The 13,968-nt window shown below is 48.5% G+C and overlaps 1 protein-coding gene across 8 annotated transcripts in view; it reads right to left on the bottom strand.

The window, feature by feature from the left end:
• The window catches only part of MTMR1 (myotubularin related protein 1), a 95,756-nt gene that overhangs the window by 23,137 nt on the left and 58,651 nt on the right, over positions 1-13,968 (bottom strand). For all 8 annotated transcript variants that reach the window (XM_049705023.1, XM_049705017.1, XM_049705019.1 and 5 more), the window contains 5 exons: positions 13,714-13,797; positions 12,559-12,708; positions 11,562-11,750; positions 4,267-4,452; positions 3,376-3,582 (listed from right to left, as the gene is read on the bottom strand). In XM_049705023.1, the coding sequence (XP_049560980.1) occupies positions 3,376-3,582; positions 4,267-4,452; positions 11,562-11,750; positions 12,559-12,708; positions 13,714-13,797 (816 nt within the window). The remainder of the gene's footprint in view (positions 1-3,375; positions 3,583-4,266; positions 4,453-11,561; positions 11,751-12,558; positions 12,709-13,713; positions 13,798-13,968) is intronic.

Raw genomic sequence — 13,968 nt, 5'->3', positions numbered from 1 at the left:
AAGACCCCGAATAGCCAAAGCAACCTTGAGAAAGAAAAATGGAGCTGGAGGAATCAGGCTTCCTGACTTCAGACTATACTACAAAGCTACAGTAATCAAGATAATATGGTACTGGCACAAAAACAGAAATACAGATCAATGGAACAGGATAGAAAGCCCAGAGATAAACCCATGCATGTATGGTCACCTTATCTTTGATAAAGGAAGCAAGAATATACAGTGGAGAAAAGACAGCCTCTTCCATAAGTGGTGCTGGGAAAACTAGACAGCTACATGTAAAAAAATGAAATTAGAACACTTCCTAACACCATACACAAAAATAAGCTCAAAATGGATTAAAGACCCAAATGTAAGGCCAGACACTATCAAACTCTTAGAGGAAAACATAGGCAGAACACTCTATGACATAAATCACAGCAAGATCCTTTTTGACCCACCTCCTAGACAAATGGAAATAAAACCAAAAATAAACAAATGGGACCTAATGAAACTTCAAAGCTTTTGCACAGCAAAGGAAACCATAAACAAGACCAAAAGACAACCCTCAGAATGGGAGAAACTATTTGCAAACGAAGCAACTGACAAAGGATTAATCTCCAAAATATACAAGCAGCTCAGTAGCAAAAATGCAAACAACCCAATCCAAAAATGGACTAAAGACCTAACGACACATTTCTCCAAAGAAGATATACAGATTGCCAACAAACACGTGAAAGGATGCTCAAGATCACTAATCATCAGAGAAATGCAAATCAAAACTACAATGAGGTATCACCTCACACTGGTCAGAATGGCCATCATCAAAAAATCTAGAAACAATAAATGCTGGAGAGGGTATGGAGGAAAGGGAACCCTCTTGCACTGTTGGTGGGAATGTATATTGGTAGAACCACTATAGAGAGCAGTATGGCGCTTCCTTAAAAAACTAAAAACGGAACTACGCTACGACCCAGCAATCCCACTACTGGGCATATACCCTGAGAAAACCATAATTCAAAAAGAGATATGTACCGCAATGTTCACTGCAGCACTGTTTACAATAGCCAGGACATGGAAGCAACTGAAGTGTCCATCAACAGATGAATGGATAAAGAAGATGTGGCACATATATTCAATGGAATATTACTCAGCCATGAAAAGTGAAATTGAGTTATTTGTAGTGAGGTGGATGGACCTAGAGTCTGTTGTACAGAGTGAAGTAAGTCAGAAAAACAAATACCGCATGCTAACACATATATATGGAATCTAAAGATAATAATAATGCTTCTGAAGAACCTCAGGACAGAACAGGAATAAAGACGCAGAGGTAGAGAATGGAGTTAAGGACACGAGGAGGGGGAAGGGTAAGCTGGGACGAAGTGAGAGAGTGGCATTGACTTATAAACACTATCAAATGTAAAATCGATAGCTAGTGGGAAGCAGCCACATAGCACAGGGAGGTCAGCTCGGTGTTTTGTGACCACCTAGAGGGGTGGGATAGGTAGGGTGGGAGGGAGGGAGGTGCAAGAGGGAGGAGACATGGGGATGTTTTTATATGTATAACTGAATCACTTTGTGATACAGCAGAAACCAACACACCATTGTAAGCAATTATACTCCAATAAAGGTGTTTAAAAAAAGAAGAAGAAGTTGGGGAGAGAGGGAGGACCAGAAGGTAGGAGGAAATTCAGAAGGTTGCAGCCACCTAGAAGCCAAGGGAAGAAAGTGTTTGCAGAAGAAGGGAGCAATGACCAGTATCAAATGCTCAGGCCAAATAGGAGAAGCACTTGGCAGAGTGGCAGCCATTGGTGACTGTGACAAGAGCAGTGGCAGGGCGAAGGTGCAGGGGCGTGAGGAGGAAGCCTGGCTGAAGCGGGTTCAAGAGAGACCAGAAGGAGAGAAACAGTGAGAGCCAGAACAGACTAGTTTTGTGCAGATTTGTTGTAGTGGGGAGCAGATGTTCAGGGTGACACCTGGAGGGGGAAGTACAGTCAAGAGGGTTGGGTTTTAGGATGGGATAAGTAACAGCACGTTTCTGTCAATGGAAACGATCAAGGGGAGAGGGGAGATGGAGGCAGGAACCACCCATGAGCCGGATGACGGGACAGGTGGGCAAGGAGAGAAATTGGCTTCAGGTAGGAGCTCATCCACAGAAACTCGAGGGAAGGAATAGTAGACAGACCCAGTGGGTGAGTGACTGCAGGCTTGAAACCCCTGCCTGAAGGTTGGCTGTACCCTCAATAGCTGGGTGACCTTGGCAGGTAGCTCATACTCAGTTTCCCCATCTATCCATGGTAGCATCTGCCTCGCAAGGTCACTAGAAGATTAAAACTGGAGGATACATGTAACTGAGCACCACTGTGTGTCCAGCACTGTTGAAGTCCTAACCCTCAGTACCACAGAATGTGAGTGCATTGGGAGAGAATCACATCCTTAAAGGCCTTAAGTTGAAATGAGGCTGTTCCAGTCTGACTCATGTTCTTATAAGAAGAGGAAGTCTGGACACAGAGAGACACCAAGGATGTGTGCGCACAGAGGAAAGGCCATGTGAGGACACAGCAAGAAGGCAGCTGTCTGCAAGCCAAGGAGAGAGCCATCAGGAGAAACCAACCCTGTCAGAACCTTGATCTTGGACTTCCAGCCCCCAGAATGATGAGACAATAAATTTCTGTTGTTTAAGCCACCCAGTCTTATGGTACTTTGTATGGCAAAATCTGGTACACCAATGTTCACAGCAGCATTATTCACAATCACCAACAGATGGAAATAACCCAAGTGTCCACCAACAGGTGAATGGATAAACAAAATGCAGTATATCCACACAATGGAATACCACTCAGCCATGAAAAGGAATTACTGATAAAATTTGATAGGTTCTATAAGATGCATAAACCTTGAGAACATTGTGCTTAGTGAAATAAGCCTGTCGCAGCGAGACAAATATTGTGTGAGTCCACTTATGTCAGGGAGATGGAAAGCACATTAGTGGTCTCCAGGGGCTGGTGGGAAGAGGGAAATGAGGCGTGACTACTTAATGTGTACAGGGTGTCCTTTTGGGGGTGATGAAATGTTTTGGAACTAGATAGAGATGGTGGTTGCACAGCACTGAATGCACTAAATGCCGTGGAACTATATACTTTAAGATGGTTAATTCTATGTTACATGAATTTTACCTTAATTCTTTACAAAAATAAAGGCATACCTACGTGGAAAAAAAAAAAAGATTGCCCTGCCAGGAACATACAATGCTGAGGTCCATGGCATTCTCTTATGGCAATTCAGGTCTCACACAGAGCACAAAGCCGTCTCGTGTGTGTGTGTGTGTGTGATGTGTGATACAAATATGCATATGATATAGCAAAATAATGAAGCGTGCACCTCACTGTCTCAACTTACCAGTGCAAACCTATGTCCAAAGCTTATCCACTCCTTTTCTATGAGAGCCTCGAATCCTTTAATGGTGCGGTAATAACTGTCCAACATCAGCATGGCCAGAGACGTCAGCTGGGATGTTCGGTCCCAACCGTCGCTGCAGTGCACCACCACCGAGGTTTTCCCAGATTCTATTTTATCAGCAATTCTTACTGCCCCAGCAAGAAGCATCTTCAGAAAAGAAGGCACATTAAACCAGGCTACATTTAATTTCTATTACAGCAAAAAGAATTCTGTGGAGAACACTGGAAGTTCAGGTCAATGAACCAAACAAGAATGCAATCAATTTAAGAATCACTAGGAAACATTAGTATCTGGAGGGAAAAAAGAGAAACTTACACTAAGAAAAAAACTACAGTAGTAAATAGGGTCCTTTATCAAAGGGCCACAAAGTACTTTAAAAACCTGATCTGAGGGCTTCCCTGGTGGCGCAGTGGTTGAGAGTCTGCCTGCCGATGCAGGGGACGCGGGTTCATGCCCCGGTCCGGGAGGATCCCGCATGCCGCGGAGCGGCTGGGCCCTGTGAGCCATGGCCGCTGAGCCTGCGCGTCCGGAGCCCGTGCTCCGCAACGGGGGAGGCCACAACGGTGAGAGGCCCGCATACCGCCAAAAAAACCCAAAAAACCTGATCTGAGGCAAGCATTATTGCTTTCTGTTATGTCACAACCCGCCCCCCCCAACAAAGACCACAGTTTGGATGCTGCCCATGGAAACTATGAAAGCCCAAGTACACAGCAAAGATGCATTCATTTGCAATGCTAAGAAACCATCCAGATAGACAGACAGATAGCTTTATGGCCCAGCTGCAGAGAAATCTTAAGCAGAAAGCACGTAAAGGATGGGCCCTCTCTGTACCCGAATGTACTCCAGCCAGTGCGTCCCGTCCACGTTGGACAGCCACCGCGCCTCCTCGATGGCCGGGTACGCGATCTCCTTCAGTTTTCGCAGCGACTCTCTCATCACGTGAATGTTGTGGATCTCCAGGAACACGAGTTCTGCGTTTGGGTATGCACTTTCACTTTCATAGCCCCCACCCTTTGCCTGTGAAAACAAAAGATGTATGTCACTTCATCTGAGTTAACTTTTCTGTTCTTCCTAGTTTTAACCAGATAGAGACCATTAAAGAAGCGACAAACTCATCTGTTTATAATAAGCCTCCTACATCCTTGTATGAGTTTCCCATGGCTGCTGGAACAGAGTACCACAATCTGAGTGGCTTAAAGTGACAAAAATTTCTCCTCTCTCAGTTCTAGAGGCTGGAAGTCCAAAATCAAGGTACTGGCAGGGCCGTGTTCCCTCAGAACCCTCTTGGGGAGGACCCTTCTTTGCCTCTTCCAGCTTCTGGTGGCCCCAGGTGTTTCTGGTTTATAGATACGTTAATCTCTGCCCCATCTTCACATGGCCTTCTCCTTGTGTCTGTATCTCTTCTTATAAGGACACCAGTCAGACTGGATTAGGACCCATCCTAATTCCATACGACTTCGTCTTAACTTGATTACATTTGCAAAGACCCTATTTCAAATCAGGGCCACAGTCACAGGTGCCAGGAGTTAGGGCTTCAACACATTTTTTTTTTAATGGAAACACAGTTCAACCCACAACAATCTTCCATCACCCATCATCAGTTTTGAAAACGATTAACAACTGGATCTTACACAAGGCGAATTGGGTTCTAAAACGTTCTAGCATATATCTGAATAAAAAAGTTGTACTGTGGACTTCCCTGGTGGCGCAGTGGTTAAGAATCCACCTGCCAATGCAGCGGACACGGGTTTGAGCCCTGGTCCGGGAAGATCCCACATGCCGCGGAGCAAGTAAGCCTGTTTGCCACAACTACTGAGCCTGTGCTCTAGAGCCCACGAGCCACAACTACTGAGCCATGTGCCACAGATACTGAAACCCACGCACCACGACTACTGAAGCCCACGCGCTTAGAGCACGTGCTCTGCAACAAGATCAGCCACCACGAGAAGCCCGCGCACTGCAACAAAGAGTAGCCCCCACTCACCGCAACTAGAGAAAGCCCGTGTGCTGCAACGAAGACCCAACGCAGCCAAAAATATAAATAAATAAATAAATATTTTAAAAAATAAAGTTGTACTACCACAAAACTTCTATATAAAACAATTTGTAAATCCCAAACAGTGAGATTTATTTAAGTAATTTAAGTAAAATAAAATGCAAATGTAACAAAAAAGGGGGATACGGCTCACCCCTTGGTAATCTCATAACAAAATCTGGTCTACAATTAGCTTATATTTTGCAGAAGTCAACATCCAAGACACATCTGTTATGAGAATATAGAGAAATTGAAACCCTAATACATTGCTGGTAGAAATTTAAACTGTACAGTCTCTGTGGAAAACAGTCTGATGGTTCCTCAAAAAGTTAAACATGGAACTACCATCTGGTCCAGAAATTCCAACTCCTGCACAACCAAAATCAGGTATTCACATGAAAACTTGTACACAAAAAATCATAGCAGGAATATCCACAACAGGGATCAGGTGGAAGCAACGCAAATGTCCATCAATGAATGAGCGGATAAACTGTGCTGTATCCATACAATGGACTATTTTTCGGCCACACAAAGGCATGGAGTACTGATACATGCTACAGTATGGAGGAACCGTAGAAACATCACGCCAAGCGAAAGCAGCCAGGCACATAAAACCACACAGTGTATGACTCTATTTATATGAAGTGTCCAGAAGAAGGAAATCTACATGGAAAGTAAATTAGTGGTTGACAGGTGTTGGGGACAGGGGTTGGGGAGAGTGGAGGATGGGCGGCGACTGCCAGTGGGCACAGGGTTTCCATCTGGGGCTATGGAAGCGTTCTGGAATGAGATAGTGGTGACTGTCTCACAACGCTGTGAATAGACTAGAAGGCACTGAACTGTAAACTGTGGACTGGTTTCTGGAGGAGGAACAGAGCCCTGGGCTTTGAGTGGTGGAACTGTCTCGGGAGCAGGACGCAGAGCTCTGGAGCACGGAAGAGGGGCAGGGCGGTGGCTCTGGGGATGGCGTCCAGGGCTCAGGGACGGCGTGTGTGGTGAGGAGAGCAGTCAGGTCCAGAGCCTGCGGAAAGCCGACATTTAGGGAATGCAGAGCAAAAGAGACTGAGGAGAGCGGCCAAAGACTGGAGGATAAAGAGAAAAGGGAAGAGAGTCTTTCAAAAAGGAGACGGTACTCACTGTGTCAAAAGCTCGCGAGGTCGTGACAAGCAGGTACTCGGTGGCCTTACCATGAAGAGTCCAGGCCAAGACGGGCACGGGGGTAGGGGAACGGCGGAGCCAGCTGCGAGGGGACGGGGACGGGGACTCCGGGGAGGGCTTATCTGCACAGCTGGGACAGACTTCACGGGAAGGAGTGGGCACAAGAGCAGGGTGGGCTGAGCTGGCAGGGGGTCGGGGGAGGACGCAGCGGGGAGGCCACCCTAGTTTCCGGGCTGTGGAGGTAGGGACGGGGTGGGGGGCAGTTCCCGTCTGAGGCTGGGTGTGTTCTGTGCAGAAGGGTCGAGGACGAAGGGCGTGGGGCAGGGCCATCCAGGAGAGAAAGAGTTGTAAAGGGCTGACCCAGCCCCTGGAGGGCCCAGGAGAGGCAGGGAGCCTGGCAGGAGCCTGGGGCCCAGGGCCGGAGCCTGGGGTCCTGCTCGGCGGCCCGGGTGTGGGCCTGGGGTGGGTGGGCAGGGAGGGGGGGTGGGGGAGTGTGCCCCGAGCCCGTGCCACAGCCATGCCGGGGGACCGGAGCCCAGCCACCGGGGGCGGAGCAGGGGCCAAGGACCTGCTCGAGCTCAGGAGCCGCAAACACGACTGGCGGGGAAAGAAGAGAACGTCGTCATCGGGTCTGGATGCGCCTGTCCTCTGGCCGGTACAGGATGACGTGAGGCGCTCTCACTCAACAGAACACTCTGAACACAAACTGTGGCCAAAGTAGCCTAGAGCTTGGTCCTGCCTGTGTGGCAGGATGACGTTTTCATAAATGATATCCTCGGTGCCCACTGAAGACACTGCTGGCCGAGGGGTTAAAGGCACAGGCTTTGGTGGCACGGAGCGTGGGTTCGTCATCCCAGGTCTGCCACTCAAGTAGCTATGGGTCCTCACCATCTCTCTGCGCCCAGCTTTCTCACCGGAAAGACTCCAGGGGCTCACTGTGGGGATTAAATACTAACTAAATAAACGATGTTAATGAACGCTAATCCGTGCAAGGCTCGGTGCACGCCCCCCATACTCGGGCACTGATGTATTATAACCTCTCCCAGCACCTACCTCGAAAAGCCCCGAGCTGGGCAGGGACCCCTGAGGGAGACCTGAGGCTGGGGCAGAGGCCCCACACCCAGAAAGCACTTCAGCACGGAGGGTGTGCGTGCTCAGGGCTGGTGTTAACCAGGAGAATGTAGTTAAAGCCAGTTTGTTGCCTGGAAACTGATTACTAAAGCTCCAAACAAGACAAATGACAATCAGAAAATGGGCTCATGGGAGAAAAAGGGCATGAGTGCCTACTCCGTGCTAGGACAGAGAGCAGGCGCCCGGAGGGCTGGAGACAGAGGAGGGGGAAGGAGGGGGAGAAGGGGCCCCACCTATACCCCAGCAGGAACAGGGGCAGGGGGCTCAGAAAGTTCTGAAAGACTCGAACCTGCTGGCCAGGCCTCTCTCTATGGGGGCAAAGCAGGGTTCCAGAAGGAAGCCAGCGATGTTTGGACACTGTTTCCCACTGGCCCCCAAGTCCCCAAGGATCAGCTCATAGCAGCAGTGGCGGCAGGGCCATCCTCAACCCTCAGGGAGAAGAAAGCCTAACACCGCTTGGGACGGAGGCAGCTGAAGGATGGACTCGGGTTCGTGATTTCAAGCCAGCTGCTCAGCACCTGGTGAAGGCCCGCCAGGATGCCGATCCTAGGCAGCAGGGAGGATTCCCAGGTGAGAAAAGCAAAGCCTCAGAGAGGGCTGGCAACTCCCAAAGGCCAAAGGCAGCAAGTGGCAGGACAGGTTTCCCATGCCCTCAGACTCCGAAGTCCACACACCTCCCCCAAGACGTTGCAGACTGAGCGTTTGAATCCCCCGAAATTCCCATGTTGAAACCTGAATTCCCGATGGGATGGTGTTAGAATGTGCGGCCTCTGGGAAAGCTTAGGTGATGAAGGAGGCGGCCTCACGATGGGATTAGTGCCCCTCCCAGAAGAGACGGCACAGAGCTTGCCCCTTTCTGCTCTGGCAGTGTGAGGACACAGCCAGGAGGTGGGCTCTCGCCACGCGCTGGATCTGCTGGTGCCTTGATCTGAGACTTCCAGCTTCCAGAGCTTTGAGAAATAAATACTGCTGTTTATATGCTACCCAGCCTATGATATTTAGTTACAGCTGTCCAAGCTGAGACACCCCTCCCCCTAGTTCTCTCCTGGACACTCCTCCTCTCCTGGCATCTGGGACCTCTCCCTTCTTCTCTGCGGTCTCCTCCCGACCACCTGGAGCACCCTTTCCTTCACTGAGTTCCTCTCTTACCCTCCACAGACAGCATTTCAGGCGGTCTGGTGCCTGGCCCCGCCCACGTGGCCTAGGCTCCTTAGGTAACTTCATCCCCTCCCCTCCAAGGCTGCAACCTCCACTCGACCTCCAACCTGACCTTTTTCTGAGCTCCAGAGCTTTACTGTCCCCACACAGGCTCCTCAACTGCAACAGGTTAAAATGAAATTCCTTGCCTGCATCTTCACTTTCTCAAGAAGAAAGTTGACTTGAAACCCTCCATAATGGAGTCTGGACTTTTGAATTAACATACAATGCCACTCACCATCGGGTCCTCCATTGAGAGACGACCCCGCCCACCAGCCAGCAGCTCTTTGTTCCAGTCGGGGAGAAGACCCAGAGACACAATGAGGGGGAGGCTGTGGGAAGACAGGGGCAGGGACTGGAGGGCGGTAGCCATGTGCACAGAGGAGCCACCAGAAGCCCAAAAACGCAGGGAATGGATCTCCCCGGAAGCCTTCAGAAGGAGCACAGTGCTGCCAGATGCCGGAACTGTGCGAGAATAAATGTGTGCTGTTTTAAGCCGCCAAGTTTGTGGTCATTGGTTCAGCACCTCAGGAAACTCACGCGCTGCCCATCTTTCTCCCCACCCTGGTCCTCTCCCAGCTTCCCCGACTCAGTAGCTGACACCACCACTCAGTGCCAGGCCAGACCCCGGGGCAGGGTGGGGCTAGCCTCTCAGCATCCTATACTGATACACCCGGCACTGTGCATTCTCCTCACCCAATTTCAATCCTTACGCAGCCCTCTACATGAGAGACTGTAGGGGAGACAGCTCCCCTGTTACAGAAGAGGCTTCTGGAGAGGTTAAGTAACTTGCTCAGGGTTCTATCGAGCACTAAGTGGCAGAGCAGGGAGGAAACCCCACATGTAACTGAACACAAAGCTGAGGGTTCTCACTACCCTGTCTCTTAGGCTGGTCTGGATACACTGAGGTTTTGTTACCTGGGAGACAGCCAAGAGGGGATGCCAACCAGACGACGGGATGGAAATCCCATCTGGACCTCAGGAGGGATCAGAGCATGATAGAAACTTGGGTGGCAAACTGAACACATAGGGAGTGTTGAGAATCAGGGCACTGGAGGAGATGGCCCAGCGAGACTGGGCAAAGGAGAAAAGAGGACCCCAGACTGGGTTCCAGGCGTGCTGCCATCTGCCAGTTGGGAAGAGGGAGAGGAAGCAGTGAAGGAGGCTGAGCCGGCCAGGGTACAGAGAGGGGGTGGTCCAGGGCAGAGATGTCATGAGAGTCAAGAGAATGGGGCCATCCACTCCGGGTCAGTAGCAGAGATGGCAAACTTGACCCGAAAGCTTTCTCTGGGACAGGCACCCATGCAACCTTCACATCCACCCCAGGAAGGAGGTGTGCTGCCGCTCCCAGTTCAGATGAGGGGATCGTGGTCTAGAGAGATGCAGTAACTGCCCACGGTCAGGTGCAAACAACCACGCTGCCTCCACGCTCCCGCGGAGCACGCTGCACGCCCCCCGCCACCCCGCCTCACGGTGGGGGCCGCTTGGCAGGCACGTGCCTCAAGGGCCATGGGCGCACCTGACGGCTTGTTTGCTCTTTGAAGTAAGAGGGAAGGAATCCTCCCGAGAGTGAGATGGGGGGCGCAAGACGTTGGCTCTTTGGAGACTGTGGTCAACGATGGACTCATCAGTGAGCAAAGAAGGGGCACAAGCTGCCAAGAGAAACAAAGACCCCCAAGCACTGCTTAGGGGGACACGGCGGGGGAACCCTCAGACATCCCCCTTCTTGCCATTCTCATGAATGGCACGCTCTGGCGCACCGCTGAAGGGGCCTCGTGCTGTCTAGAGTGCCCTGCCCGTCTCATCCCGCTGATCACCCAGGGCCAGCTCAAACGCCATCTCCTCTGTGAAGCCTCGCCCAGCGGCACGAGCTCCCCCGGAACACCGAGCTGGCACCTCCTACATGTAGCCTCGTCTGTCCTGGTGTTTCCCCCAGCACCTTGTCCCTAGTACATGCTCACTGCATGTTGATTACCCGAGCATCACCTTACAGGTAGGCATGAGATGGTAAGGGCTGTGGCCACCATCCTCATACCTGAGACTCCTTGTGGAGGGGTCAGGACTCTGACTGCCAGAGGCCTGCCTGCAGGACCACACTCTCAGCAAGTCATTTGCAGGAAACAGAAATGACGCCGTTCAGAGCCCTTCCCATTGGAAAGCGGGTACTGGAGGCTTGACAGCACAGCCTGGGCCTCTTCAGCTGGTGGGGATCAGATGGGAGCTGGGTGCGGATGGCAACTTTGTGTATCTGCCTTGTTTCACATAGCTGACTCCAATCTAACAGAACTTCAGGCAGATATGAATTAATCAAGCAATCACCATAGTTCACAGGTTAAAGGGACTTCCAAGGGCCTCATGATCCTTTCATTAAAATACTTACTAGATTCTCTAGGCGATCATTCTCTTTCTGGGTCTTTACTTAATTAGTTCAGCAGACAGGATTGTGGAGGGGCAATGAGACGACAGGATTCCCAAGGGCTAGGGACCCAGGAGGCCCAGCTGTGGGCTACACCGCAAGAGTCCACCTTCCCTGGGCTATTTGAATGGCATGATGACTTACAAACAGTACAGGAGAAAAAATTCTGCAGCAGTATCAATAATGTACCTTGTTGGTGCTGGCGACCTTGTTTTGCCGGGCATCAAAGATGATGAGTTTGTGAGCCTGCGCATTAGCATCCATTATCGTTTGCAAGTACTTCTCATCTTCCTTGCAGCGTTTATCATTGGGACCCACAAGTGGCTGGCTGCAACGGGTAATCGTTGCCTGACTTTCTGGATGAATCCATGACAACACCTAGTGTTTGAAAGCCATAAATATTAGTACGGTCCTAAAATAATACGTGCTCTATGACCAGGTAGTGAAAACAAGTTCTCTTCTCAAGCACAGCTGCTTCGGCATATTTTCCTCAAAGGGGAGGAGTCAGCCTGAGGACAGCGTGATAGTGGCCCTGGGACTCAATGTTTGGGTCAGGCTGAAAGAAGTCTGACTAAATGAGCTCTAAGAATCCCCGTCTACCTTTAAAATTCTATGATTCTAAGAAAACCAGAGACTAAGTCAAACTCTGACTGACATCAAGCCCCATTTCTATTTGATTGACTAGTTTTATTTTGTTTCCTAATTTAAAAACACCTTTGGATCTCAACAGTGGCATATGTGGCCATATGAGGACAAAGTAAATATACAGTCTCTTAATGAAATCTAAAGCTAAGCCCCCAAACCTCCCATTTTCCTCCAGCAGCCAAGTGACTCAGGGTTATACCAGAGCACAAACTCGGGTCTCAAAATCATTCGCTCCCTGCTTCACTGTGGTGATAGAATCCTGGGTGTACACATATATCCAAACTCATCAGATTGTATCCATTAAACACATGGAGGTTTTTTATATATCAACAAAGTTGTTTAAAAAACTTCACCCCCTGCTGGCTGCTGTCTACTTTTGCAATGGTGCCCCTTCCAGTATAGGTAGAGCCTTGCACTCAGTATCTAAGAAAGAATGCATTTTCTCAAGGATGATTCACTAATTTTTTTCTGTCTTGCTTTTTTCCATATTAGATCGAATACAGTACACGTTTATATCTAAATGACAATGCTTATTACTTACTGGGATTCTGCCTTTTGCTCGAAACGCTGCCACTTTTGAAAGGTCGTCATCTTTTACACTAGTTGGCACGACAATGATGGCGGGGTAGGTGTCACAGAGCTCATAATTACTGTTTACTTTGGATATTTTCCAACTCTCATTTGGCAAGCCCTGCAGGGTGTCAGAGGAAAGTCAGGGGGTGGAGAGGAGCACACTTTTACACTTTCAAAAAGTACTAAGCATGAACCACATCCATTTCTTCTTTTCTTTTCTTTTTTTTCAAAAATTTATTTATTAATTTTTTTGGCCATGGCATGTGGGATCTTAGTTCCCCGACCAGGGATCAAACCCGAGCCCTCTGCAGTGGAAGCGTGGAGTCTTAACCACTTGACCGCTAGGGAAGTCCCCATTTCTTATTTTCTACTAAAATCCATTTGTAATTCATTGTTCATTGCTACTTAAAAGTTTAAATATACATTTATTTGATATAACCCATTTCCTACCTAATTCATTAAAAAAAAAACCTAATGAAGCATAATTTCCAAACATACTAAAACATGAAAATTGTATACTTGAATCCCAGTCGTATGCATTTCTTGTCATGTTTTCTATAACAAATGAGCATAGTGCTGTTCTTAAAAATACCCATGGAAGTCATTTAGAGAAGCAGAAAGTTCTTAAAAATGTCTAAAATAAGGAATATAAAATCACCATACCAAATATAAGGTGCAGGCAAAGAGTAAATGTCATGAAAATAACGTCTTGTTGGAATATCTTCAAACTAACAATGCACTAAAGAGCTTCTAGGTATAGGAACACCTCATCAGACTGATGTAGCCATGCCATATACTTAAAATCTAACTTAAACCACTGGTTTTGATCCTTACTCATTAATTTGCTACCAGAATATGTAATAAAAACCATCTGGCTGGTTTGGTTTGTCAACCCCCGTCCCTGTACTCCACTTGCACTCTGGAAAAAGGAAGAACAAACAGTGCCATAACCAAAGGTTTGGTATGGGGAGAACGGACATCCAGAGCTGAAGAACCCACAAGCCAAGTGAGTTACACCCATGGACAACTTGTTTCAAAAGGTTTCTTCTCCACTACATTTCTACCCTTTTAGGAAAAACATGCTCAACCTATTATTTCCCGATTGATAAGCAACACACTTTACCTGTCTTTTATATTCAGATACTGGATCATAAATTTTCCATCCATTCACTGGAAATTTTTCTTTATAGTTGAATGCAAAGAGTGTCTGGATACAAAACCACAAAATACATATGTCAGCATTTCTTTGCTATGTCATATGCCTGCTATTAAAGCTTTTCATTCAGTTATGAGCTGAATGTATTAAGATTCCTACTTTAATCTGTAAATTTTGAAGCAACAAGCTGGCAGTTTTCTTCATCCTACACAGAACTGACAA

Source organism: Orcinus orca, chromosome X (assembly GCF_937001465.1).
Source record: "Orcinus orca chromosome X, mOrcOrc1.1, whole genome shotgun sequence".
NCBI lineage: Eukaryota > Metazoa > Chordata > Mammalia > Artiodactyla > Delphinidae > Orcinus > Orcinus orca.
The sequence above is the reverse complement of the archived record's forward strand: the minus strand, read 5'-3'. Positions and strand labels throughout refer to the sequence as shown.